Genomic DNA, 26,605 nt, shown 5'->3' on the forward strand with positions numbered 1-26,605 from the left:
ACAAGCGTGTGGTGAAGAATAGAGGGTGTGAATGGAGATAGATGGTATTGGAGGGATGAATGGATAGAATGGTGCATATAAGGATGGGTGGATGTTGTGGAAGGATGAGTGCTTAGGTCAGTGGCTTGGCGTGTATGTGTGGGGAACAGGAAGTATGATGATGGACAGACATTTCCTGAGGGATGATGGACAATCAGGGCTCTAGCTATGTCTTTGCTAGACAGATGGGTATATATGGTGTGTTTGGAGGGGTGGATGGTAGATCCGTCTGGGGATGGACAGAGCGTGAGCCATCTCTGGGGATGGATGTAGGGAGATTTCGGTCTCTGGGGGCAGGAGGGTCTTTGGTGGTAGTGTTATGGGAGATGAAGGATTAACTGGAGTGAGTGTCTCTTTGACGCTAATTGTTTCCCTTTGGTTCTCATTCTGCTCACATGCTTCCACAGCCTCCCAGCCTGCTTGTTCGTCAATCAGCTGTCACTCTGTCAGGGCCGCTTCCTGACGGACACGCTCTGGTGCCGGCTAGGCTCCCTCCCAGAATACTGACCTAGTAAGGAGTGGGGAGCTAGGTCACAGAGCACCAGGAAAATATGCTTATACAAGAATATTGTTGAGTTAGCACTCAAAGATGTATCGTCTCCCTCCCACAGTCCTGCTGATGTTCCACAGCCCTGACAAGAGGGTCCTCCCACCCCATAGCCAGTCCCCCTTAATCCTGACCCACAGCCACCAGCTTCCCTAGCAAGGATTCCATCTGTTCTGCCCATATCACTCAATCCTGATCCCTAGCCTGGGCCCCTCTGCTCTGCCCACATCCCTCAATCCGACCTGCTGTCCCAGCCTGGGTCCCCTCCACTCTGTCCACATCCCTCAGTCCTGACCCACAGCCCCCTGCTGTCCCAGCCTGGCTCCACTCTGCTCTGCCCACATCCCTCAGTCGTGACCCGCAGATCCCTGCTGTCCCAGCCTGGGCCCCCTCTTCTCTGCCCATATCCCTCAATCCCGACCCCCAGACACCTGCTATCCCAGCCTGGGCCCACGCTGCTCTGCCCACATACCTCAATCCTGACCCACAGCAACCTGCTGTCCCATCCTGGGTCCCCTCCACTCTGCCCATGTCCTCAGTCCCGACCCGCAGCCACCTGCTGCGCCAGCCAGGGCGCCCTCCTCTCTGCCCACATCCCTCAATCCTGACCCACAGCCCCTGCTGTCCCAGCCCTGCTGATGCCCCTCAGTTTGATCCCACATCCTCCCCACACCTTTCTAGTTTATTTTAAGAGGCAGCTACAAAAGCTCTGCAGCATTTGATGGCTACAAAGGGCTCTTGGGGCTTCAGGTTTGAGGCGAGTCAGGCATGAGGAATGTGTGTGCGTCGGTGACCCCGATGTCAGCAGCCACCCTGCTCCATGCCTGGATCAATCGCTTGCATGAGTCACTGAGCAGGGAAAGTAGGACACGGGCAACTCCTGGCATGATAGTCCCCTGAGTTGGGGTGGGCAGCCCTTGCACATGGAGCCTGACAGGGAACTAGGATCAGGGCGCTGGACTGTGGGAAGATGCCAGCCACACACACAGCAAGGGCCCCAGTCCTGAGGCTGTGGGAGGAGGGACAGCTCTCGCCAGGGGGAGAGACACTGAAACCAACTGGGGACCCTGGTAGCCCCTAGTGTTCCTGTCCCCAAAATCAGGCAGAGATGGAGTTAATGCACACCTAGGAGTCAGGACTCACAGGTTCTCTCCCAGGCATTGCTGTGTGATTCTGTCTCTCTCTTGTAGGGACTAACCTGCCCCCTATTACCTCGCAGTCCCAAATGGATTGATCCCAATAACCCCTGTGTGGCAGGGCAGGGCCATTACGGGTTTGTCACAGATAGGGACTGAGGCGTAGTGACTGGCCCAGGGTCACACAGGCAGTCTGTGGCAGAGCTGGAAACTGAACCCAGGGCTCCACAGTCCTGGACTCATGTCTGGTGTCAGATATTCTCTCCCATCCCTGGGCTGTGGGGTTGCCTGTGTGCCCCAGCCCTGGGAATTCGCTGCCTGGCAGGACCCAGATATTGGGTGAGCAACTGTGCAACTTTAATCTGCAAAGTTGGTAAAACTTGTCACTAGTGAGCCGTGTCTAAGGGACCTGTTGGCCCCGGTCCTCCTGAACTCTAATTACCTCCTGGCATCCTAGCCAAATCCCCCATGCTCCACTCTAGACATGGCTGCATCTCAGCACCATGCAAGGGATCCTTGTATAAACAGCACCCAGGCCCCACCCCAGAGGCGGCTGCATCTTAGCACTGGATATGGGATCCCTGTATAAACAGCACCCAGGCCCCACCCCAGAGGCGGCTGCATCTTAGCACTGGTTGAGGGATCCCTGTATAAATAGCCCCTGTGCCCCACCCCAGAGGCAGATGAATCTTAGCACCAGGTAAGGGAGCCCTTTATAAACAGCCCCCATGCCCCACTCCAGAGGCAGCTGCATCTCAGCACTGGGCAAGGGATCCTACTATGTTGGCTGTGTAGAGTTGCTGGGGAACAGCTGCATCCCCCTCCGAGTGCTGCTACCACTCCCTGTTAATGAGGCATCATGGATGGGAAATGTCAGGGTGTTTTCCATGGAGACCTGCTGGGGGGAGGAACAGGCTCTGGCTGGGCTGCGTGTAACCAAGGGCATTTCACAGCAAAGGCAGAGGGGCTGGGGGAGCCAGAGCGGGGGAGGCTGCATTGAGTTGGCACAGCTGGCGTGTTCCCAGCTCCCAGCTGAACCCTTTCAGCCCGAGGGGAGCCCTTTGCTAACAGCATGTGAGGCTACTCCTCTGCCCCCACAAATGCGGCCACCTCTGGGGCAGAGCATGTCAGCCAGGAAACTGCCACATAGTAACACTGCAGAGGACAGCCAATCCTGCTCCAGGGGATGCAGAACTAGTTCACCTGCGCACTGAACCGAGACTGGGAGGAAAGGACCCACTACCCACCTCCCTGCAGCCCAGCCCCTAGCAGTGCCCTGGGGCAATGGGGAGCCCTGACTGCCTGGGGAGAGCCCCCTGCTGCCCCCGCCCCACTCCCTGCAGCACAGCCCCTAGCACTGCCCTGGGGCAATGGGGAGCCATGACTGCCTGGGCAGAGCCCCCTGCTGCCCCCGCCCCACTCCCTGCAGCACAGTCCCTAGCACTGCCCTGGGGCAATGGGAGCCCTGACTGCCCGGGCAGAGCCCCCTGCTGCCCCCACCCCACTCCCTGCAGCACAGTCCCTAGCACTGCCCTGGGGCAATGGGGAGCCCTGACTGCCTGGGGACAGCGCCCCCTGCTGCCCCAGCCCCACTCCCGGCAGCCCAGCCCCTAGCACTGCCCTGGGGCAATGGGGAGCCCTGACTGCCTGGGGACAGCGCCCCCTGCTGCCCCAGCCCCACTCCCTGCAGCCCAGCCCCTAGCACTGCCCTGGGGCAATGGGGAGCCCTGACTGCCTGGGCAGAGCCCCCTGCTGCCCCCACCCCCTGCAGCCCAGCCCCTAGCGCCGCCCTGGGGCAATGGGGAGCCCTGACTGCCAGGGGAGAGCCCCCTGCTGCCCCCGCCCCACTCCCTGCAGCCCAGCCCCTAGCACTGCCCTGGGGCAATGGGGAGCCATGACTGCCAGGGGAGAGCCCCCTGCTGCCCCATCCCCACTCCCGGCAGCACAGTCCCTAGCACTGCCCTGGGGCAATGGGAGCCCTGACTGCCCGGGCAGAGCCCCCTGCTGCCCCAGCCCCACTCCCTGCAGCACAGCCCCTAGCACTGCCCTGGGGCAATGGGGAGCCCTGACTGCCTGGGCAGAGCCCCCTGCTGCCCCCGCCCCACTCCCTGCAGCCCAGCCCCTAGCACTGCCCTGGGGCAATGGGGAGCCATGACTGCCAGGGGAGAGCCCCCTGCTGCCCCAGCCCCACTCCCGGCAGCACAGTCCCTAGCACCGCCCTGGGGCAATGGGGAGCCCTGACTGCCTGGGGACAGCGCCCCCTGCTGCCCCAGCCCCACTCCCTGCAGCCCAGCCCCTAGCACTGCCCTGGGGCAATGGGGAGCCCTGACTGCCAGGGGAGAGCCCCCTGCTGCCCCAGCCTAGCTCCCGGCAGCACAGCCCCTAGCACTGCCCTGGGGCAATGGGGAGCCCTGACTGCCTGGGGAGAGCCCCCTGCTGCCCCCGCCCCACTCCCTGCAGCCCAGCCCCTAGCACTGCCCTGGGGCAATGGGGAGCCATGACTGCCTGGGCAGAGCCCCCTGCTGCCCCCGCCCCACTCCCGGCAGCACAGTCCCTAGCACTGCCCTGGGGCAATGGGGAGCCCTGACTGCCAGGGGAGAGCCCCCTGCTGCCCCCGCCCCACTCCCTGCAGCCCAGCCCCTAGCACTGCCCTGGGGCAATGGGGAGCCATGACTGCCAGGGGAGAGCCCCCTGCTGCCCCAGCCCCACTCCCTGCAGCCCAGCCCCTAGCACTGCCCTGGGGCAATGGGGAGCCCTGACTGCCAGGGGAGAGCCCCCTGCTGCCCCAGCCTAGCTCCCGGCAGCACAGCCCCTAGCACTGCCCTGGGGCAATGGGGAGCCATGACTGCCTGGGCAGAGCCCCCTGCTGCCCCCGCCCCACTCCCTGCAGCCCAGCCCCTAGCACTGCCCTGGGGCAATGGGGAGCCATGACTGCCAGGGGAGAGCCCCCTGCTGCCCCAGCCCCACTCCCGGCAGCACAGTCCCTAGCACTGCCCTGGGGCAATGGGGAGCCCTGACTGCCTGGGGACAGCGCCCCCTGCTGCCCCCGCCCCACTGCCGGCAGCACAGTCCCTAGCACTGCCCTGGGGCAATGGGGAGCCCTGACTGCCAGGGGAGAGCCCCCTGCTGCCCCAGCCTAGCTCCCGGCAGCACAGCCCCTAGCACTGCCCTGGGGCAATGGGGAGCCATGACTGCCTGGGCAGAGCCCCCTGCTGCCCCCGCCCCACTCCCGGCAGCACAGCCCCTAGCACTGCCCTGGGGCAATGGGGAGCCATGACTGCCAGGGGAGAGCCCCCTGCTGCCCCCGCCCCACTCCCGGCAGCCCAGCCCCTAGCACTGCCCTGGGGCAATGGGGGGCCATGACTGCCTGGGCAGAGCCCCCTGCTGCCCCCGCCCCACTTCCGGCAGCACAGCACCTAGCACTGCCCTGGGGCAATGGGGAGCCATGACTGCCTGGGCAGAGCCCCCTGCTGCCCCCGCCCCACTCCCGGCAGCACAGCCCCTAGCACTGCCCTGGGGCAATGGGGAGCCCTGACTGCCAGGGGAGAGCCCCCTGCTGCCCCCGCCCCACTCCCGGCAGCCCAGCCCCTAGCACTGCCCTGGGGCAATGGGGAGCCATGACTGCCTGGGCAGAGCCCCCTGCTGCCCCCGCCCCACTGCCGGCAGCACAGGCCCATAGTGCTGCTGTGAGGCCAGCACTAACTGAGAGGGTTAAGTGACCCCTGATGAATCACCTCAACCCCCAACACCTCCACTGACCCCCCACTCATAGGATCATAACCCCACTGAGACCTCCCACCCAAGGGTGCATACCCCCAAGACCTCCACCGAAAGGGTCATACCTCAAACACCCTCACTGAGCCCCCCAGCCATGGGATCACGCCCCCAACATTGCCACTGAGCCCCCCAGCCATGGTGCGTACCCCCAACACCTTCACTGAGCCTCCCTGAGAGTATCCCCCCCCAAGAAACATGCCCAGCCCCCCAATTACACCCCAGCCCGGAGAGCTCCGGCCTGGGAATCATGTCCTTGCCCTGACTCTCACCCCTGCCAATATGCCATGATGTAACTCTGCCTTCTCTCCTACCCCCTGCTCTCCCGGCGTCCCGCTGAGTGTTGATGAGCTGACCTGTCCCACTCTCATTACTGCAGCGCTGTTTCATAGCTGATTGTTAGGGTTGGAAGGGACCTCAAGAGATCATCTCGTCCAACCCCCTGCTCAAAGCAGGACCAATCCTTGGGGGAAGCGGGGAGCCTCAGCCCCTGGGCAGCGGCTGCTGAGGCTGAGGACAGGTTGTGTGGAGTCTGGCCCAGGGATGAAGCCAGCTGGCCTGACCAGAACTAGGCTGAGTCCCTTCAAACTTGTAACACATAGTGGGGAGCAGGCAGGGTTGGTGCTCGCACCCAGCTGATGGAGGTGAAAGGGGGCAGGTTCAGGGTGTTTTATCTGTTCCTCTAGTAGGTTACAGCGGTGGGCGTCAGGCCTGTGGGATTCTATCCCTCACTCTGGGAGGGCAGTGTGGGGGCTGGGAAGCGTGTTGGGGGTGTCTGTGCATATTGGGGGGGGTCACAGTGCTGTTCTCTGTGTGGCGCGAGTAAAGTTGGGGCGCTGGGCTGTCTCTGTCTCCGCATGGTGCTTGTGATCCTCGGCATACCAGGAGACTCCTGCACCTTCATCTGCGATGTAGTGGCCACAGATACTGAGCAGAATTGGGGGGCTCCCCCACTTCCCACCAGTGTCTGCTTCCCTGACTGTGGGGGGTGGAGCCCTAGCCGAACTCCCATCACCATCCCTGGGGATGCTCCCCGTTTTCTGGTGACCTCATACAAGAGGGGAAGCCACATGCAGCTATAGAGCATGGAGAGAACTCAGGCACCTTGGTTCCCAGTCTCAGCCTCCCCCACCCCCAAATGCAGGAGGCTTGGCTGCCAGACTCCCATATGGATGGGGGGTGTCTCTGCTTTGATGCTGGCAGAAGATGTGCTGCCCCCAGCTATCACATGCAGCTTGCTCCCAATATCTGGGTTTCCAAGGCTGCAGGGTGGGCTCATCCTCTCCCCCAGTCAGTCTCCATCATTGGGGCTGGATTAGAGCCGATGGCCCCTAGAGGGGACAGGCCCCGTGTCCCATAGCCTACCCCCTGAGCCAGTCAGTTCCCTCCCCTGGGGCCAGATAGGAGCCAGCACCCCCTGGAGAGGAAAGGCCCCATGTCCCATTCCCCGCCCCCTGAGCCAGCCAGTCCCCTGCCCTGAGGCTGGATCAGAGCTGGCATGGCCTTTAGGGCAGAGTCCTTGAGCTGGGTGTAGTGCTGAGTAGGATAGTGGGATTCCCTTCAGAGTCTTGGTTGTTACCCTTGCAGGGTGGGCAGGGCTGGGGCACCCCGTGGTGGAATTCTGACCTCCCTCCTCCCCCCAGTAACCAGATCTCTCCCCTACACTCTGTTTTCAGAACACCACGTGAGCCGCTCCCGGAGGAAGAGCGTCCCTGCAGGGAAGCAATACAGCATCAACATGGACGCACCCCCGGCACCCCCATTCCGGCCCTCGGTGAGAGACCTCCCCTGCCCTGACACACATGGAGACACACAGTCACCCTCACACTGACACATGGGTCTGCACTCTCATGGGCACTTCTACTCACTGATTCACACACCCCCAGACTCACACTCACTGACAGAAGGACTGATGCTCAGAGGCTGTCACAGGCGCACTCACGCACACATACACGTTCATGCTCACTGCCCCCCAGGTGCATGGGTTCTCTGAGAGGGTAGTGGAGTTAAGTGGTTAGAGCAGGGGAGCTTTCACTCTTCTCCCAGAGCCGGGGATAGAACCCCTGAGTCCTGGCTCCCACTCCATCCCCCCAAACCCACTAGCTCCCACTCCCTTCCCAAGTTGGCACTAAAACCCAGGAGTCCTGGCTCCCTCAGTGCCCCCTCACCATCTCACTCTGTCTATCCCCTACCCACAGCAGGGCTTCCTGAGCCGGCGTTTGAAGAGCTCCATCAAACGGACAAAGAGCCAGCCCAAACTGGACCGGACCAGCAGTTTCCGCCAGATCCTGCCACGGTTCCGAAGTGCTGACCATGACAGGTGAGAGCGCCCCTCCGGTCCATATCCCACCTCCTGGCACTGCTGCAGAGAGCAGCGTGGGGCTCCAAGGCACAGACTCTGCCCACACTGCCAGGGATCACTACCCTGGTCAGGGACCCCAGTTCCAGGCACACATAATGTCAACTGTCTCTTCCTTCTCCATGGGAACGGCTGCCCCATACCAAAGGCAGCTGCATCTCGAGGGATCCCTGTATTAACAGCCCCTGCAACCCACCTCGACAGTAGGCATGTCGGTAGTGATGGGCAGACAGTTATGGGGCTTCCTTGATAAAACTTTGTTATGACCTCAGGTGACAGGAGGAGGTTGCATAGGGGGGATTGTCCCCTCCAGTCCGTTCTCTGCAGGGGGCTGTGCCCTGTTGCACTTCCTGCATCTGGAGTTGCTGATGTCGCTTTCAGAGGTGTACTCTCCATTTGGGGGTTGTGTAGGACTGGGAAAGGAGGAGTTGGGGGGAGGGAAAAGAGGAGGGGGCATTGTGGATGGGAGGCAGCCAATGATGGGAAGGAAGCTGGGGAAGCGGAGAAGGAGGGCAAGAAGGAAAGAGAGCAACTGGGCATTGAGGGGGGCAGCCAGTGGTGGGGTGGGAATGGGGGAGCTGAGGGGAAAGAGGCACCCAGTGGAGGGAATGGTGAGGGGAGTGGTTGAGGGAGGTAACCAGTAGGGAGGAATGGGGAGGAAGCAGCCAGTGGAGGGCAGGAAAGGGAGGTAGCCAGTAGGAGGGATGGAGGGTGGGAGAGGCAGCCGGTGTGAGAAGGGGTGGGAATGGGGGTGGGGGGAGGCAGCCAGCTGGGGAAGTGGGGCTGGCAGGCGGAAGTGGTGCTGCTGGATGCCGGGAGCTGTTTATAGCCGGAGATGGTGGGTGGGAGCCAGGAGCAGAAGCCGGATCCGGCTTGGCAGAGTTCCCAGCCCTGGCCCGACTGATCCTCTCTGCCTCCCTGGCTGCTGGAGCCTGGCTCGGCCCCCCAGCATCCCTGCCCCACCCGGTGAGTCCTCACTGGCCCAGTGGGGAAAGCAGGGAGCAGGGAAGGCACAAGCAGGGGGACAGACACCTGCCCAAGTGGGTGTGGGGACATGAGGGGGCCCCAAGGGAAAGGGGAAGGGGTGCATGCATGTCAGTGTGTGTGTGCTTTTGTGACGTGTGCGTGTGCATGTGAGAGGTTAAAGCCATGCCAAACTTTTACTGTATGAGGAGCTGAGTGACTCAGGATTGAGAGACTTTCATGTTAGGATCCAGCAAGATTGACCACAGGGGTGGGGTGGGAAGAAAGTAAACCCCCTCCCAACGCACACAAGCACACGCACATGCACGCTCATGCACACAGGCACACACCTGTGCACACGCACAGGTGCACATGCACGTATACACACACTCATGCACACAGGCACACACCTGCGTGTGCGCGTGCACGTACACAGGCACACATCCACGTATACATACATACTCATTCACACAGGCACACACCTGCGTGCACATGCACACACACACAGAGGTGCACATGCACGTATACACACACATTCAGGCACACAAGCACACATTTGCGTGCGCACACACACAGGCACACATGCATGTATACACACACACTCATGCACACAGGCACACACCTGCACGCACACATGCGCACACACACACACACAGAGGCGCACATGCACGTATACACACACACTCATGCACTCCTAAATGCTGGTTTGTAGAAGTCTGCTCTAGGCATTAGCTGGGGCAAGTCTCTGGCCTGCACAATAGCAGGGCGGGGGGCAGGGGCAGACGTCACTATATGATCACGATGGTCCCTTCTGGTTGTAGAACTTCTGCATCTTCCACAGCCGGGTGCAGCCCAAGCATGGCTGACTGGGGACAAACCAAGGTGGGAGGGCTCCCGGAGAAAGGAAGTAAGGTGGGCGCTGCTCTGCCTGTGCCCTAGTGCAGCACTAGGGGTGCTGTGCCAAAGGGTGTGGGATGCACTCCCTTCAGCATCAGGGCTGGCCCCAGTTAGGGATGCTGTGCTCCAAGGCAGGAAAGGAAACACACGGGGCCTGGGCTCCAGTGTCCTGGCCACATTTGGGCACCAAGGAGTCCCTGGAGCCTCACTAGGGTATTGCTTGGGTACAAGGTTCTCCTGCCCATCCGGTTTCACACTCCTGTTCTGTTTCTATAGTCCTCTCACCCCAGCCCAGAGTGGCTACATCTCAGTATTTGTGTGACGTATAACGTCTATAGAGCTGTGCAGGCTCTCTGTGTATAGGAGGGGCAGGCATGTGGATGGAGGCTGTATGGAGGCATAGCAGGGGGCAAACGGGGGAGTGCCTGTGATCTGCCCCCCATTTGTAGACAGCTCCCGGTGCAGCTGTCTTGGTATCTGGACTCCTGGCTCCCCACCAGGTTTGGGATCCCCAACCCCTAGCTTGTCCCCTAGCCCAGTTGCCTCCCCTCTGGCCCTACCCCAGTGTCTTCAGCAGCCTCTCAACCCTGCTTGGGCTCCCCATTCACATCCCCGGCTTCCTCCGTTCCTATGTCTCTGGCTCTTCTCCCCCCAGCCTGGGCTTCCCGCTCCTTGTATTCTCTGCCTGCCCCCCAGGCTCCCCAAGTTCAAACTGGGTATCCCCCCTTTCCTGTTCCCTGTCTGGGTTCCCCCGGGCCTGCTCCAGGGCTCCCTTCCACAGGCCCTTGCTCTGCCTGGCACCCGAGGCCCACTGCCGACACATCCCTGCCTGGCTGGGTGAGTATTTTTAGCGGCGCCCGCCCCCACTCTGCTCCAGTGACGGCAGAGCCGAGCCCAGCCGAGCTCTGAGTCGCTGCCTCCCGGAGACGCAGGGGCCTCTCCGCTTACGCAGCCCAGTCACTAAAAATAACCCGCTGGGGGCGGCCACTCACCTGCACCATTTGTGGGGTGCCTTGTGTGTCCTCGCCAGCATGGGGCATCCTCAGGGAACTGAGAGCAAGGACTCCTGGGTTCTATCCCTGGCTTGGGGGACTGGGGGGTCTAGTGAGTTTGGGGGGCTGGAAACCAGAACTCCTGGGTTCTATCTCTGGCTTGGAGGATCGGGGGCAGGGGGGTTGGGGACTAGTGGGTTGGGGGGCTGGGAGCCAGGACTCCTGGTTTCTGTCTCTAGCTTGGAGGATCGGGGGCGGGGAGGGGGGGTTGGGGTCTAGTGGATTGGGGGGGCTGGGAGCCAGGACTCCTGATTTCTATCTCTGGCTTGGAGGATTCGGGGGGTTGGGTGTCTAGTGGGTTGGGGGGGCTGGGAGCCAGGGCTCCTGGGTTCCATCCCCAGCTCAGGGAGGGCTGTGGGGGTTAGCAGGTTGAGATGGGGGGGTTCTAGCCCCAGCTGGGAGGGGGGAGAGGTTGACGTCTAATGGGTTTGTAGCAGGGTTTGGGAGTCAGGATACCTGGGTTCTATACCCAGCTCGAGGAGGGGCATGGGGTCTAGTGGATTTTGGGGCGGGGACTGGAAGCTCCTGTGTTCTGTCTTTGGCTTTTGCCAGAGACTAGAGTGATTTTGCAGGGGGGTGGGTGGGTGTTAAATCCCTTTCCCCTCTGTGTCTCAGTTTCCCGCTCTGTAACAGGGAGGTAATGGTGCTGCCCCTCTGTCCCTGTTCTAATGTGGCTTGGTGTCTATGAAAATGCTATGTGATTTACCTGTGGGTTGCAGCCTCCAGGATGACCCCCAGGGACCCTGCTTGGGGCCCTCCTCCCCACTCAGTTAATTTGTGTTTGTCTCTGACTCTCTCTCTCTCTTTCTCTCTCTCTCGTTCTGCGGTCCAGACCCCCCGGCAGTGCAGAATTGTCTATAGGGGCCCCTCCCATGGCCAGCCGCTGAATCCCCCAGGTACCCCCCGTCCCGGGCACCAGCTGTCTGTGTGGTCTCACCAGTGCCATGGCCACAGCTAGGGCATGTTCTGCACACACCCCGGGAGGCTGTAGGACCCCCTGCCCCCATAGCTTGGCTGCCCACACGCCCCCCTCAGTGGCTCCAGAGCCTATGTCTCAGTTGTCTCCCCCTCCTTCTCCCCTGTCCCATGCTTGTGTCATGGCACCAGATTCACTGTGTTTGATCCCGCTGCACTGGACTCACTCCAATGACACGAGACACAGGGCCCGCAAGCCCCCCATCTCACCAGCTCCCCTCCCCTGCAGAGCCCGCCTCATGCAGAGCTTCAAGGAGTCTCACTCCCACGAGTCCCTGCTGAGCCCTAGCAGCGCGGCTGAGGCCCTGGAGCTCAACCTGGATGAGGACTCCATCATCAAACCCGTGCACAGCAGCATCCTGGGCCAGGAGTTTTGCTTTGAGGTGCGGCAGCCCAGCCCGGGGCACTAGCACCTACAAGGCAGCAGGGCCCAGGGACTAGGAGCCACTGGGTTCTGTCCCTGGCTCTGGGAGGGGAGTTGGATCCAGTGGGTTAGAGCAAGGGGGCTGGGAGCCTGGGTTCTATCTCAGGTCTGGGAGGGGAGTAGGGTCTGGGGGGTTAGAACAGGGGGGCTGGGAGCCTTGATACCTGGGTTCTATCCCAGCTCTTGAAGGGGAGTGGGGTCTGGTGGGTGGGTTAGGGCAGCGGTCTGGAAGTCAGGATTCCTGAGTTCTGTCCTCAGCTCTGGGAGGGGAGTGGTGTCCGAGGGGGGTTGAACTCAGGGGCTGGGAGCCAGGACTCCTGTGTTCTCTCCCCAGCACTGCAAAGGGAAGGAGATGTATGGCTGGGCACCCCGTCAGGGTGTATGGAAGTACATGTGGCGCTGCTCAGCTGCTCCTCATTCTCTCTTCTTCAGGTCACCACTGCGTCCGGCACCAAGTGCTTTGCTTGCCGCTCAGCCGCAGAGCGCGACAAGTGGATCGAGAACCTGCAGCGAGCCGTGAAACCCAACAAGGTGCTGTAGTGGAGGGAAGTTGGGGGGCAGGGGAGCCCCGGGGGAAGAGGTGGATACTGGCTGACAGGAGAGCTAAAGGGCAGGAGGCTTGGTCCAGCCCCCCACAGCTGTGCACACATGTCCCTCTCTCCCCACATGTTCGCCTGCTGCCCTACTCCTCCGGAGTTGTGTCCTCCTGCCTGAAGCTACTGTTACAGCCCCAATTTACCACAGAGCACACGCAGTTCCCCACAGCAACAACCCACCTGCCTGCGTCCAGTAGCACTGACCCACACACCTCATAGCATTGACCCCTGCCTGGGTCTCATAGCACCGACTCACACACCCCATAGCACCGACCCCTGCCTGGGTCCCATAGCACCGACCCACACAGCCCATAGCACCAACCCACCTGCCTGGGTCCCATAGCGCCAACCCACACACCCCATAGCACAGACCCCAGCCTACATCTTCATCCCCCTGCCTGTGCCCCATAGCCCTGATCCACCTGCCTGTCCCGTTCCTACACCCCATAGCACTGACCCCTACCTACATCCTCATCCCCCCAACTTGCCTGCACCCGATCTCCCTGTGCTCCATAGCACTGACCCCCATCTAACCCCCTGTGCCCCCCAGGATAACAGCCAGCACCCACCCCATCTAACCTCCCATGCCCCCCAGGGTAACAGCCAGCCTCCAAGCCCCATCTAACCCCCTATGCCCCCCAGGATAACAGCCGGCGGGTGGACAATGTGCTGAAGCTGTGGATCATTGAGGCACGGGAGCTGCCACCCAAGAAGCGCTATTACTGCGAGCTGTGCCTCGACGACATGCTCTACGCCCGCACCACCAGCAAGATGCGCACGGACAATGTCTTCTGGGGCGAGCACTTCGAGTTCAACAACCTGCCAGCCGTGCGCACCATCCGCCTGCACGTCTACAAGGACACGGACAAGAAGCGCAAGAAGGACAAGAGCAACTACGTGGGCATGGTCAGCATCCCCATTGCCAGCGTCACCGGGCGCCACTTCGCCGAGCAGTGGTACCCGCTCAGCCAGCCCAGCACCAGCAAGAGCAAGGCCGGCTGCCCGGCTGTGCGTGTCAAGAGCCGCTTCCAGACCATGAGCATCCTCCCCATGGAGCTGTACAAGGAGTTTGCTGAGTATGTGACCAACAACTACCGCATGCTGTGTGCCGTGCTGGAGCCGGTCCTGAGCGTCAAGAGCAAGGAGGAAGTGGCCTGCGCGCTGGTGCACATCCTGCAGAGCACTGGCAAAGCCAAGGTACCGGGAGAGTGGGAGGGACGATGGCAGAGTTGGAGGACAAAGTGCCCTCTGAATTGTCTACCTCTCAAGTCCTTCTGGGCACGAGGTAGGGAGGTTTGGGGTGTTGGGTCCCCTCGCTCACTCCCCCGACCGGGCCTAACCCCTGCAGGATTTCCTCTCGGACATGGCCATGACGGAAGTTGATCGGTTCATGGACCGGGAGCACTTGATATTCCGGGAGAACACCCTGGCCACGAAAGCCATAGAGGAGTATCTGAAACTCATTGGCCAGAAATACCTCAAGGACGCCATCGGTGAGTGAGGGAGGGGGAGGGATTTGCTTACCCTTGTGGGTGTGGGTGCACGCACACACTGTGGGTGAGTCTGGGTCCTGTGCGTGTGAAGGGAGGCATGTGGGTCTGTGCACCGTGCCTGCAGGGATCTGTATGCCCAGAGGGTGGGATCTGTGCTCTGGGGTTTAGGGGCGTTAGCCCTGTACCCAGCCTGGTGATGGGGTGTGATCCCCAACCGAACAGCTGGTCCTGGCACTGGGATACACCTGAGTTGACATCTCACTCCATCTGGTCTCTGGAGAGGCTGGTGGAGTACCCCCTCCCCAGCTTCAGGCTCCTGACGGATAGGATGGAGTGTGCAGGGAGGTAGGAGCTGTTTCCTGGGGCTGTGTCCGGCCTGGCACCCCACTCCCTGCCTCACTAGCTCTCTGCCCTCTGTTCCTGCAGGCGAGTTCATCCGGGCGCTCTACGAGTCAGAGGAGAACTGTGAGGTTGACCCCATGAAATGCTCCTCGTCCACCCTGCCTGACCACCAGGCCAACCTGCGTATGTGCTGTGAGCTGGCGCTTTGCAAGGTCGTCAATTCGCACTGGTGGGTGCCAGCTGGCAGAGGCATGGGGGCATGTTCAGGGGCAGGGAGTGAGCAGGTGCTGTGCAGGGTGGAGGCAGGAGGTGGAGGGCCAGGGGAGGGAAGAGGTGGTGAGGGCACTGAGAGTTCAGGCAGGAGCTGAGGAAGGTGTGTGCCCTATGGCGAGGTGTATGGGGGACTCCGGAGCTCACTGATGTCCCTGCCACCCCTGCACTCTGTTCCCATGGGAGCTGAAGGCCATCGGTGCCCTGTGAAGGGGGGTGGGCTCAGGGCTGTGTGTGGGTCATTGATGACCCCTCTGCCCTCCCCTCAGCGTGTTCCCGCAGGAGCTGAAGGAGGTCTGTGCCCTGTGGGGAGCGCACGGGCTCTGGGGGTGGCGCATGGGCTCTGGGGGCATATGGTCTCAGAAGGCCTGGGGGTCACTGATGGCCCTTCACCCTCCCCACAGCGTGTTCCCACGGGAGCTGAAGGAGGTGTTTGCCTCGTGGCGTCTGCGCTGCGCTGAGAGGGGCCGTGAGGACATCGCTGACCGGCTGATCAGTGCCTCGCTCTTCTTGCGCTTCCTGTGCCCGGCGGTCATGTCGCCCAGCCTCTTTGGGCTCATGCAGGAGTACCCGGACGAGCAGACGTCCCGCACGCTGACCCTCATCGCCAAAGTCATCCAGAACCTGGCCAACTTCAGCAAGTGAGAGATGCACCATGGACCAGGGCATCAGGGTGGGACATCACGGGTGTGGGGAATGCTGTTTTTTAGGGGGGCGACTTAGGGTTCTACACCCTGCTTACTCAAGCCACCCACCCTTGGCAGGTTTCAGCCACACAGAAGAGTGTGTGTCATTCAGAGATGAGTTCCAGGAGGGTTCTGTGCATTGTATGGGGCTGTATGTAGGGAGTGCTGTACTCCATGGACCCCTCTGCCCGCTGGCAGGGTCAGCAGCAAAGGAGTACATGACGTTCGTGATCGAGTTCCTGGGTGGGAGTGGGTCAGCATGGGAGGGGGCCTCGGTGTTGTATGGGGGGGTTCTGTACCCCACTGACCCACCCCCCTCAACCCCACACCAGGTTCGGCAGCAAGGAGGAGTACATGGCATTCATGAACGAATTCCTGGAGCTGGAGTGGGCCAGCATGCAGCAGTTCCTCTATGAGATCTCAAACCTCGACACTCTGACCAACAGCAGCAGCTTTGAGGGCTACATTGACCTGGGCCGCGAGCTCTCTACGCTGCATGCTCTGCTCTGGGAGGTCATGCCCCAGCTCAGCAAGGTACAGAGACCTCGGACATGGGGCTAGGAGCCACGACTCCTGGGTTCCTTCCCAGCTCTTGGAGGGGAGTGAGGGATGAAAGCCAGAACTCCTGCATTCTCTCCTGGCTCTAGGAGGGGAGTGGGGACTAGTGGGATAGAGCAAGTGGGGCTGGGAGCCAGGACGCTTGGGTTCTCTCCTGGCTCTGGGAGGACAGCTGGGATCCCCAGGTCTCATGCTAACCCCGTCCCCTGTCTTTCCGCCCCTGGCCCCAGGAAGCCCTGATCAAGCTGGGCCCCCTGCCTCGGCTGCTCAACGACATCAGCGTCGCTCTCAGGAACCCGCACATCCAGCGGCAGCCAAGTCACCAGGGGGAGCGGCTGCAGACTAAGCCCATCATCCTGCGGGGGCCATCCTCTGACATGCAGCCCTACATGATGCGTGACCTCAACAGGTGAGTGGAGTCTGGGGCTGAGGGCTGGAGGGCAGTGGGAGATAGCAGGGCACTGGATAGAACTGCAAACCCAATTCACTGTGGGGATGGCCAGGGAGCATCTCCCTCTGCCCCCTCCCTTTGCCATGTAGGATCCTGTCCAGGTCTCCCCTCAACACTAACTGCTGCTCTGCTCCCCCTGCAGCTCCGTCGATCTGCAGCCCTACGTGGTGCGGGGCCTCAACAGGTGAGTCCTGGCACAGTCCCCACACTGGCCCCACACCATCCAGTATACCCCCCTGCTGCCCGACCCACCCTTCCTGATGGGGAGCAACGCCACCATTCCCCTTCCTTACCCTGCACCAGTCCCAGGGGGACACGCAGTGAGCACTGCCCTGTTCCAAGTAGCTCTGTGTGAGGCCTGGGCAGCACCAGGCTGGGCCCATTTCCTCGTCTGGGGGCTCCTGTGGAGTCTGTGTGCAGGAGGCTCATTTTTGGGGAGCTGCAGGGGGACTAGGAAGGGATGGTCACACGTCATGGTCTGCTCAGAGACTCCCCCGTCCCTTATCCCCCATGGGCCATGGACTGGGCTGTTCTCCCCCCCCAGGCTGCTCCCTGACTCCCCCATCCCCTGGGGACCCTGGGCTGGGGCTGTTCTTTCCCCCATCTGTACCCCTCCCAGGCTGCTCCCCAATTCCCCCATCCCCCGGGGACCCTGGGCTGGGGCTGTTCTTCCCCCCATCTGTCCTCCCCCGCCTCCCGGGCTGCTCCCTGACTCCCCCATCCTCCAGGGGCCATGTGTCACGGAGTCCCTGGGTGATGCTCTGGATCTGCTCCCCACCAAGCCAGTCAGGACTCTGGGGAGCCTCCTCTCCCTTGGAGCAGACTTGTTCAGGGCAAGAAGCTCACACGGCTTCACCTCCTGGGTCTCTTCTTGGAGCATTCAGCATCCTCTGCCCCTCCGTGCGCTTCCCACAGCGAGCCTACCCCAGCGGGGTCCTGGGGAAGCCACCGGGTCCTGCACCCCAACTTTGCAGTCAGATGTGACTCTCAGCCAGCTAGTAAAACAGGTTTTTTTGATGACAGGAACAGGGTCTAAAACAGAGCTTGTAGATACAGCGAACCGGACCTCTTGGCCAGGTCCATTCTGGGGGACAGTGAGCCAGACCCCCACGTCTGCACTTCACTCCTCGTCCCCAGCGAGCTCCGGACTAACAACCCCTTCCAGCCCCTCCTCTCTGCTCAGTTCCTTTCCTGGGCCAGGAGGTCACCTGACCTCTTTGTCTCCAACACCTTCAGTTGGCACCTTTGCAGAGAAGGGGCCCAGTCCATCAGTTGCCAGGAGACAGAGTGCCAGGCATTTAGGGGCACTGGCCCTTTGCTCTGCAGCAATCACACCCCCTTATTCCACCACCTAGATATTAAGAACTGCATAGGGGACACTTGAGGCACCAACACAGTATTCAGGGGAAACATTAAGAACATTCCCAGCTCGTCACATCTATCCCCCCTTCAAGACTGAACTGAGCGAGGTCACTCTAGCCAGTGACCTGGGGAAGTTCGAACCCACCAACATTCCCATGGATGCCCCAGCATCTCTCCCATTCCTTGGTGTGAGTTACACCAGGACAGTCCAGTCTCACGCCCTCCCTTAGGTCGGGTGTGCTTGATGGCACCCGCAGGCCGCATGTGGGAAGGTTTATGCGGCCCGAACCCTTTTGCCACCCCAAAACCCCTGGGGTTCAAACTGCGACAGGGTCTTCTACTAGCACTCTGGTCTGCGATTTGGGCTCTCTTGGTTAAGAGCCCCCATCTTGGCCTTGGCCAGCTCTGGACTTGGGCAGCCGCTCCCCACTTTGTGGCCCAGATACAACACCTCTGCCATCCCCACCTTACACTTTCCAACTTTTACCATCAGTCCCACCTCCCTGAAGTAACCCGGTCCCCTCTTCACCTGGGATACCTGTTCCTCCCAGGTCTGGCTAAAGATGCACACGTTATCAGTGTTTGCCAGGGCCCAGTTCTCCATCCCCCTCTGCTTGTCTAGAATCTAGGCCTAGGCATGGGGTCGGCATCGGACACTGTGATGGCTTTAAGCTTCCGATAGCCCCCACAAAACCAGATCATCCTGTCTCCCTTGGGGATCAGCCACACTGGTGAGGCCCATGAGCTGTAAAACGGCTGGATCACATCTAAAGCCAGCATGTCCTTGACCTCTCTCTCCAGGTTCTGGGCTGCTTTCCCAGTGACTCTGAACGGGGGACACCTGATGGGGAGATTGGCTCCCACCTCAGGGAAGAGATCCCCCAGGGGGTCCCCTCACTCTCCTCTCATCCAGCAGCTCGAGAGGGAAGAACCCTGTGGATTTCTGGGGCACCACCAGCTGCCTCCCGATTCCTCCCAGTTCTACTTCCCCTTGGGGCACCCATTCCTGGTACAGGAATCCCTCCTCCTGCAGGACTCTGTCCCTGCAGCCTTCCCCAAGGGGGTTTGCAGCGCTGTGGCCAGCTAGTTCCCTCAGCTTCTCCAAGGAGGGATCCTTGCCCCAGGAGCCATGGGCTGGGGCTGTTCTTCCCCCTGGTCTGTCCTCTCCCCCACCCCCCCCGGCCTGCTCCCCGACTCCCCCATCCCCCAGGGGCCATGGGCTGGGGCTGTTCTTCCCCCCCGTCTGTCCTTCCTCCCTCCCCCCCCCGGGCTGCTCCCCAACTCCCCCATCCCCCAGGGGCCATGGGCTGGGGCTGTTCTTCCCCCCCACGTCTGTCCTCACCCCTCCCCCGGGCGTCTCCCTGATTCCCCATCCCCAGGGGCCATGGGCTGGAGCTGTTCTTCCCCCGGTCTGTCCCCCTGCACCCCCGGGCTGCTCCCCAGCTCCCCCATCCCCCAGGGGCCATGGGCTGGGGCTGTTCTTCCCCCCATCTGTACCCCTCCCAGGCTGCTCCCTGACTCCCCCATTCCCTGGGGACCCTGGGCTGGGGCTGTTCTTCCCCCCCAATCTGTCCCCTCCCGGGCTGCTCCCTGACTCCCCCAGGGGCCATGGGCTGGGGCTGTTCTCCCCCCCCCCCCGTCTGTCCTTCCCTGCCCCCTAGGCTGCTCCCTGACTCCCCCAGGGGCCATGGGCTGGGGCTGTTCTCCTCCTCCGTCTGTCCTCCCCCCCACCCGCGGGCTGCTCCCCGACTCCCTCATCCCCCAGGAGCCATGGGCTGGGGCTGTTCTTCCCCCCCGCCCCGTCTGTCCCCTTCTGGGGCTACATCCTGACTCCCCCATCCCCAGAGGCCATGGGCTGAGGCTGTTCTTCCCCCCCGTCTGTCCCTCCCTGGGCTTCTCCCGACTCCCCCGTCCCCTGGGGACCCTGGGCTGGGACTGCTCTTCCCCCCCGTCTGTCCCCCCTCAGGCTGCTCCCCAACTCACCCATTCCCCAGGAGCCCTGGACTGGGGCCACTCACTGTTCCCTTCTCCCCATCCCCGCTGGAGCACTGGCCCTAGTGCTGACCACTTGGCCTTTCTGCCGCCCCCCAGCTCCATGGACATGACCCGATTGCCTTCGCCCACCAAGGAGAAGGGCTCCAAGGACATGTTCTTTGTGACGCGTCCGCCCCTGGCCCGCTCCTCGCCTGCCTACTGCACCAGCAGCTCCGACATAACTGAGCCCGACCAGAAGATGCTGAGTGTCAACAAGAGCGTCTCGATGCTGGACCTGCAGGACAGCCGCATGAACAGCGTCTCCAACCTGCAGAGTGTGGGCGACATGCTCAACAGTAGCCAGGCCTCCATCACCGCGGCCATGGGACTGCGGCCCAGTCGCCTCTCGCAGGGCAGTGGCTCCAGCATCGCGGCTGGCCTGCGGCTGAGCCACATGGGCGTCACCACTGATGGGGCTGCAGCCCAGCAGCTTAGGGTGCCCCTCTCCTTCCAGAACCCCCTCTTCCACATGGCCTCAGACGGGCCTTCAGCCGCACCCTCGCACCGGCCGTCTGAGGGCAACCCCGACACCTTTGCCCCCTTCCACGGCTACAGCAAAAGCGAGGATCTGTCCGCCAGTAAGCACATCATCCACAGCCACAGCTACAGTGATGAGTTCACCCGCCAGGGCTCCGAGTTCACCAAGCGCCAGCTCTCGCTGCAGGAGAACCTGCAGAACATGCTCTCCCCCCCACAGATCACCATCGGGCCCCAGCCCCAGCGAGCCCCGCCCCAGCCGCAGCCCCAGGTCCCACTTCAGCGCGGAAAGTCCCAGCAGCTGACGGTCAGCGCTGCCCAGAAACCTCGGCCCTCCAGCGGCAACCTTCTGCAGTCACCCGAGCCCACCTACGGGCCAGCCCGTGCCCGCCAGCAGTCAGTCACCAAGGAGACGCCTTCTGCACTCAAGCCAACCATTACCAAGCAGGTGTGGGGAGGGCAGGAAGGGAGGCAAGGTGTGTGGGCAGTGGGTAGGGTGATGGGGCAGGTTGGACAGGTGGGGAGTGGTACAAAGGGGGACAGTGAGGAGGCTCAGGGGTTGTCCTCAGGAGTGGAGCGTCAGTACTGCTCAGGGTGGGTAGCTGACCTTGAGGTGGGGGTGGTGGTCTGTCTTCCAGGGGCCCCAACAGGGCGGTGGGGGGAGTCTCTGGGGCAGGGAGGGGGTCTCATTCCATGCTCACTAACTTTCTCCCCCCACAGCCATCGCACACGCCTTCCACGCTGAACCCGGTCATGCCGGCCTCTGAGCGCACAGTGGCCTGGGTTTCTAACATGCCCCACCTGTCAGCCGACATCGAGAGCTCCCACATTGAGCGCGAGGAGTACAAGCTGAAGGAGTACTCCAAATCCATGGATGAGAGCCGGCTGGACCGGGTAAGAGAACCCAGGAGGCCTGACTCACAGCAATCACCCCAGCTTTAACCCACTAGATCCCACTCCTCTTCTCATGCCAAGGATAGAACGCAGGAGTCCTGACCCCCAGCCCTTCAGAGTGGGGAGGCACGAGCCCCTGCCTCGAGGCAGAAGTGCCCTCATGGCCATCACATTGCCTCTCCCTCCAGGTGAAGGAATATGAGGAGGAGATCCACTCACTGAAGGAGCGGCTGCACATGTCGAACCGCAAGCTGGAGGAGTATGAGCGGCGCCTGATGTCACAAGAGGAGCAGACCAGCAAAATCCTGATGCAGTACCAGCAACGGCTGGAGCAGAGTGAGAAGCGGCTGCGCCAGCAGCAGGTGGAGAAGGACTCACAGATCAAGAGCATCATTGGCAGGTGAGGGGCGGATCGGAGCGGTGGGGCCTTATGGTAGGGTCACTGGGTCCTGGGCATGTGCGGGGAAGGTGGGGGCCACGGGGTCCCTGGCACACGTTGGGGAAGATGGGAGGTCACAGGGTCCCTGGCACACATAGTGGGGCGGCTCATGGCAGAGGCACAGGATCCCTGGCATGTGTGGGGAGATGGGGGTCACAGGGTCCCTGATACATGGCTATGAGGGGGTCATGAGGTCCCCAGCACACACAGGGGTTGTGGGGGATTCATAGGAGGATCCCCTCAGAGATCCTGAACTCAGGGCAGGGAGGGAACAGTCCGTCTAGGAGCTGCCTCCCATCACATCTCCCAGGTACCTGCCGTGGCCTCCGCCCCCCTCAGGGACCTGCTCCATCTGCCCCCTGCCCCACTGGGCGTTAGCTGTCAGGGACCCTTGGCCTCCCCCCGCGGGAGCCCGGATTGACTCCAGTGAAGCCTGTCCCTGCAGGTTGATGCTGGTGGAGGAGGAGCTGCGCAGGGATCACTCGGCCGCCCACGACGTCTCCGAACCCCGGAAACGCCTGCTCGACGCTCAGGTGGAAATTACAATGTCATTTTTCTTTTCCGTGTCTCCATTTCCCATCCCATCTCGTCTGATGTCTGTGCCACGGCAGGGCTAGTGCTGGGGGAAACTGATGGATGGACCCGGAGCAGGGCTAGTGCTGGGGGAAACTGATGGATGGACCCGGAGCAGGGCTAGTGCTGGGGGAAACCGATGGATGGATGGACTCGGAGCAGGGCTAGTCCTTGGGGAAACTGATGGATGGATGGACCCAGAGCAGGGCTAGTCCTTGGGGAAACTGATGGATGGATGGACCCAGAGCAGGGCTAGTCCTTGGGGAAACCGATGGATGGACCCGGAGCAGGGCTAGTGCTGGGGGAAACCGATGGATGGACCTGGAACAGGGCTAGTGCTGGGGAGACAGCCCAATGGATGGATGGATGGAAGGGTAGGGGGCAGGGCTGGGAAAGGTGGATGGAGAAATGAGGGTTAGAGTTGGAGGACACAGACATACTGACCGCCACAGCATTAGGACCAGGAAGGAGGAAGGCCTGGGGCTGGGAGAGGATGACAAATGATTGGATGGGGAGGACTAGCACTGTGTTAGCCCTAGACGAGGTTCCTGCCTCTTGGGGACATAGGATCAGGGTGCTCACAGGGTGAGGGGGCCAGTGCACCCTTACAGTACTCTCAGAGCAGGCCTGGGATTCAGTGCCTCCTCCAGGGGATAGAGGTGAAGAGGGGCCCTGGGCAGTGGGGACTTCTTGGGTCCATGGGGTTTAGGATGAGGAGATGCCATCTGGACACCATGAGAAATAGCTCCCCTCCCCATCCCTCCTTCCCTGACTTTTGAGCAACTCCACAATAAAATTCTCTATTCCCCAATCATCCCCTCACATAACCCCTAAACATTTCCCCATGAAACACAAAAATCCCTCATATAACTCCCCCAAAATTCCCTGATCTGACACCATAATGTCCCCAGTAATCCCCCTCCCACATTTCCCCCAATAAACTCGCAGCCCCCAGAGTTGTTCCATCACCTCCTGATACTCAAACTCTGAGAGCTTACATGGGCCTTGCAGTCTGGACAATAAGGGACATGGGACAGGTAAGAATAGCCTCCAAAGCTAGGTGTTGTGTTTGGAATTCTGGGAGGCCGTGGGGCCTGGCTCAGGGGCCTAGCGAGGTGTGTTCAGGGATAGGAGCCCAATGAGGACACAGGGCCCGGTTCAGGGGCTAGTGAGGTGTATGCAGAGATTGAGGCCCGAGAAGGCCGTGGGGCCTGGCTCTGGGGCCTGGCTCGGGAGCCTAATGAGGTGTGTTCAGGGGCAGGGGTCCGAGGAGGCCCTGGGGCCTGGCTCGGGCTAGTGAGACCTGTGCAAGGATTGGAGCCCGGCTCAGGGGGCTATAAAGCCTGTGCAGCGACTGGGGCCCAAAGAAGCTGTGGAGCACAGCTCAGGGGCTAGTGAGGCCTGTGCAGGGATTGGGCCCGAGGAGGCCGTGGGGCCCGGCTCAGGGGCTAGTGAGGCCTGTGCAAGGATTGGGGCCCGAGGAGGCCTTGAGGTCCAGCTTGAGGTTAGGGTTTCCACCTCTCTATGATCATCCCTTGTTTGAGGTGGCTGTCCTGGGAAGTCAAGAGACCAATCGGTGATATGCTAAGGGACATGTTGCTTCCCTAAAAGGTCTTTTAAAATAAAGCGAGGTTCCTTATTTTCCCCGTGCTTTCCTCTTATTTGCACCCTGCCAAGGTGGTCACCATATAGGTATTAGTGTCTGGATATGGAGCTGGGTGCCCAGGGGTCAGTAGAGAGGGAGAGGGAGGGAGAGAGAGAGAGTGTGTGTGTGTGAGAGAGAGGATTTTGAGGTAGCTGTGTAGCTCTAGCAGCTGTTCACCTGGCTGTCCCAGCATGAGCCAGTGGCAGAAATGTCTCCCCCCCTTCCCTGGTCATCCCCGTGTGCCTCAGAGCTGGGTCAAGTTGGCTCTGGATCTGTGGATGCAGCGAGGGGTCAGGGAGAGGGCTTCAATCATGATTTTCCCAGGCCCCTTCCCCCTGCTGCCCCCAGCACTTCCCAGCCCTCTCCCATCCTGGGTCTGTGGACCCCTCCTGTTTTCTGGGGAGACAATGGAGTCAGCGATGGGGTGATCTGTGCTCCCACCGGGGGGCACCAGTGCCGGGGCCATGACCCGTCTGTTTCTCTCCTCTTCATCCTAGCTTTTCATCAGGTAACTCTCTCTGACTCTGCTTTTGTCACGTGGAGGGATCGGGGGGACTCTCGCCGTTCGGTAGCAGATCAGGTGGGTCCTTTCCTCTCCTCCCCCTCAACCCCCATCTGCACACGCACCCCCTCTCCTTCTGTGCATCACCCCTCCCTGTAGAGACTAGCAAACTACCTTCTCCTTCCCCATTAGGTACAATTAACTCCGTTGTCTGGTTGGTTCTATCCCCCCTGCCGCGCCGAGGGTCCAGCCTCTCTCTCTCCAGTGGGCCCAGACCACTGAGTACTGGCATGGCTGGGGGGGATTGAACCTGGCACCATGGAGCCTGGTCAGAACATTTCACAGACACTCTCTCTCTTGGGGGCAGCGTTGTGGGTGCTGCCTGTGCTGCTCAGCCCCAGGGCCTGCCTTCACCTTCCTGTTGCGGGCTTTTTCCAGGCCTCCCCATAAGCCTCTCAGTCTTGCTGGCTGCTTCCATCAACTCTGGGGAGCCGCTTGCCCCCACAGGATTTGGGGGTCTCAGGCTGGAGCAGTTCCCCCCATCATGGGGTGGCCAGTAGCTGAGAAGAGAACATCAGAACGCACCCTGTGGCATCCAAGTCTTTACTGGGTGGCTCCCTCCAGCCCCAGAGGGGAGAATTGTCTGGGTATTGCATCACAGTCTCCCGGGATCCTCGCTCCCTGTTGTGATACAGATGACGTCGGGGGGAAAGGTGCCAGTTGGATATGGTCAATTTGGGCCAGTATTTCTCTGGTCTTTTCCATCCCAGTGCCCTCTGCTTGAGTGCTTCTCCCTGTGCTGTGAGATCCCCTCATGCCTTCCACTGGCCACTAGCAGAGACAGGAGATGGTTCTAGATGAGCCCCTGTCTGATCTGCACCAGCCGACCCATGCTGGGATGCAGCACGAGGACCATTTAGTGGTACAGGACAGGACCCGAAGGAGAATCACGTGTGTCAGGAATAAACATCACCTGTCAGCCTGTCCCCATCCTGTCTGCCTTCCTGCCCCCCTGCTCCCAGACTCGGGGCTCATCTGACACTGGCCTGGGGTGCGTTCCCACCAGAGCAGCCCATGAACCTCTCCTGGGGTAGTGGCAGCACTTCTGTTTCCTTGGAGCTGGGTTGGGAGTCACCAGGCAGCCTGTGCTGCCCCCACCAACACCTGATGAGTTCTCTGCAGTGCTGGGGGTGATCCCTTTCCCTTGTGCCCTCGCTTCACCCTGTCTTCAGCACAAAGCAGGTTCCTATGGAGAGCTGCATTCCTCTGAGGGGGGCTGAGCCTCGAGGCCCAGGTCTTGCCCACGTGAGCAACTTGCCCACATAAGCACCCTTCCCTTGAAAGACTGGGGGAGCAGTGCTGGGAGGGAGGCTGAGGGGGAATCAGAGCTGGGGTGGAGGCTGATTGGGGAGTTACATTGGGGGAATGTTGGGGGAAACATCTCTCACCAGACAAGGGCAGTTAGTGTTTTGTTAGTGTCTGTGAGTGTCTTCCCCAGCGCTAACCCCCCAGTTTCATACCTGTCTCGTTTCCACCTCCTGTCTTGTCTGTCTACACCACATCTCACTGGAACCTGTAACTCCTTTTGAATTGGGTGGGGAGGGCTGTGTTCACCTCCCAGGGGCAGAACCAGGGAGTCTGGGGCAGGGAGTGAGATCCTCGGGTCACAGCCCTGAGCCCACTTGCAGGGAATCTCTTTCTCACAGCCCTGATTTCAGGAGTTCTGGTCCCCCAGGGGCCGGGCTGCAGTGGGGGTGTCCGCGTCTCATGCGTGTGTTGTGAGGGGAGGGCATGTGCCTTGTAACATGGGTGTGGGTGTGTGTCTGTGTCCTGTGAGCACGTGTCGGGGGGCACAGGTCTCAGCAATGAGAGCACAGTCCACCGTCCAGAGGGGGGCGCCCCGGAATGCTCCCGGGTGGTGCCGGACGGCAGGCGTGAAAGGTTAGTGCCCGCGTAGGGAGGGCGTGCGTGGGAATCGCATTCTCAGTGGTGATGGTGTGGGGCTATGTGGAGGAGGGGATAGCATGGACAGACTGTGATTCCACAGTGTCCCCCAAGGCAGTGTGGGACACAGACCCACAGCCCTGAGCTGGTCTCCCATGTCATGGACTCAGCAG

At 61.2% G+C, this 26,605-nt stretch overlaps 1 protein-coding gene across 8 annotated transcripts in view; it reads left to right on the plus strand.

Moving 5' to 3' along the window:
- Positions 1–26,605, plus strand: part of LOC115639761 (ras/Rap GTPase-activating protein SynGAP-like) — a 50,651-nt gene that overhangs the window by 20,176 nt on the left and 3,870 nt on the right. For 3 of the 8 annotated variants that reach the window (XM_030542718.1, XM_030542724.1, XM_030542723.1), the window contains 16 exons: positions 7,173–7,270; positions 7,695–7,816; positions 11,972–12,125; positions 12,599–12,697; positions 13,405–13,959; positions 14,111–14,255; positions 14,682–14,826; positions 15,272–15,508; positions 15,886–16,087; positions 16,342–16,520; positions 16,705–16,746; positions 20,016–20,883; positions 21,156–21,329; positions 21,518–21,729; positions 22,201–22,301; positions 24,484–24,566. In XM_030542718.1, coding sequence (XP_030398578.1) covers positions 7,173–7,270; positions 7,695–7,816; positions 11,972–12,125; positions 12,599–12,697; positions 13,405–13,959; positions 14,111–14,255; positions 14,682–14,826; positions 15,272–15,508; positions 15,886–16,087; positions 16,342–16,520; positions 16,705–16,746; positions 20,016–20,883; positions 21,156–21,329; positions 21,518–21,729; positions 22,201–22,301; positions 24,484–24,566 — 3,416 coding nt within the window. The remainder of the gene's footprint in view (positions 1–7,172; positions 7,271–7,694; positions 7,817–11,971; positions 12,126–12,598; positions 12,698–13,404; positions 13,960–14,110; positions 14,256–14,681; positions 14,827–15,271; positions 15,509–15,885; positions 16,088–16,341; positions 16,521–16,704; positions 16,747–20,015; positions 20,884–21,155; positions 21,330–21,517; positions 21,730–22,200; positions 22,302–24,483; positions 24,567–26,605) is intronic. The other 5 variants (XR_003997744.1, XM_030542719.1, XM_030542722.1 and 2 more) reach the window with 5 other exon arrangements.

Source organism: Gopherus evgoodei, unplaced genomic scaffold (assembly GCF_007399415.2).
Source record: "Gopherus evgoodei ecotype Sinaloan lineage unplaced genomic scaffold, rGopEvg1_v1.p scaffold_118_arrow_ctg1, whole genome shotgun sequence".
In the NCBI taxonomy this organism is placed as follows: Eukaryota; Metazoa; Chordata; order Testudines; family Testudinidae; genus Gopherus; species Gopherus evgoodei.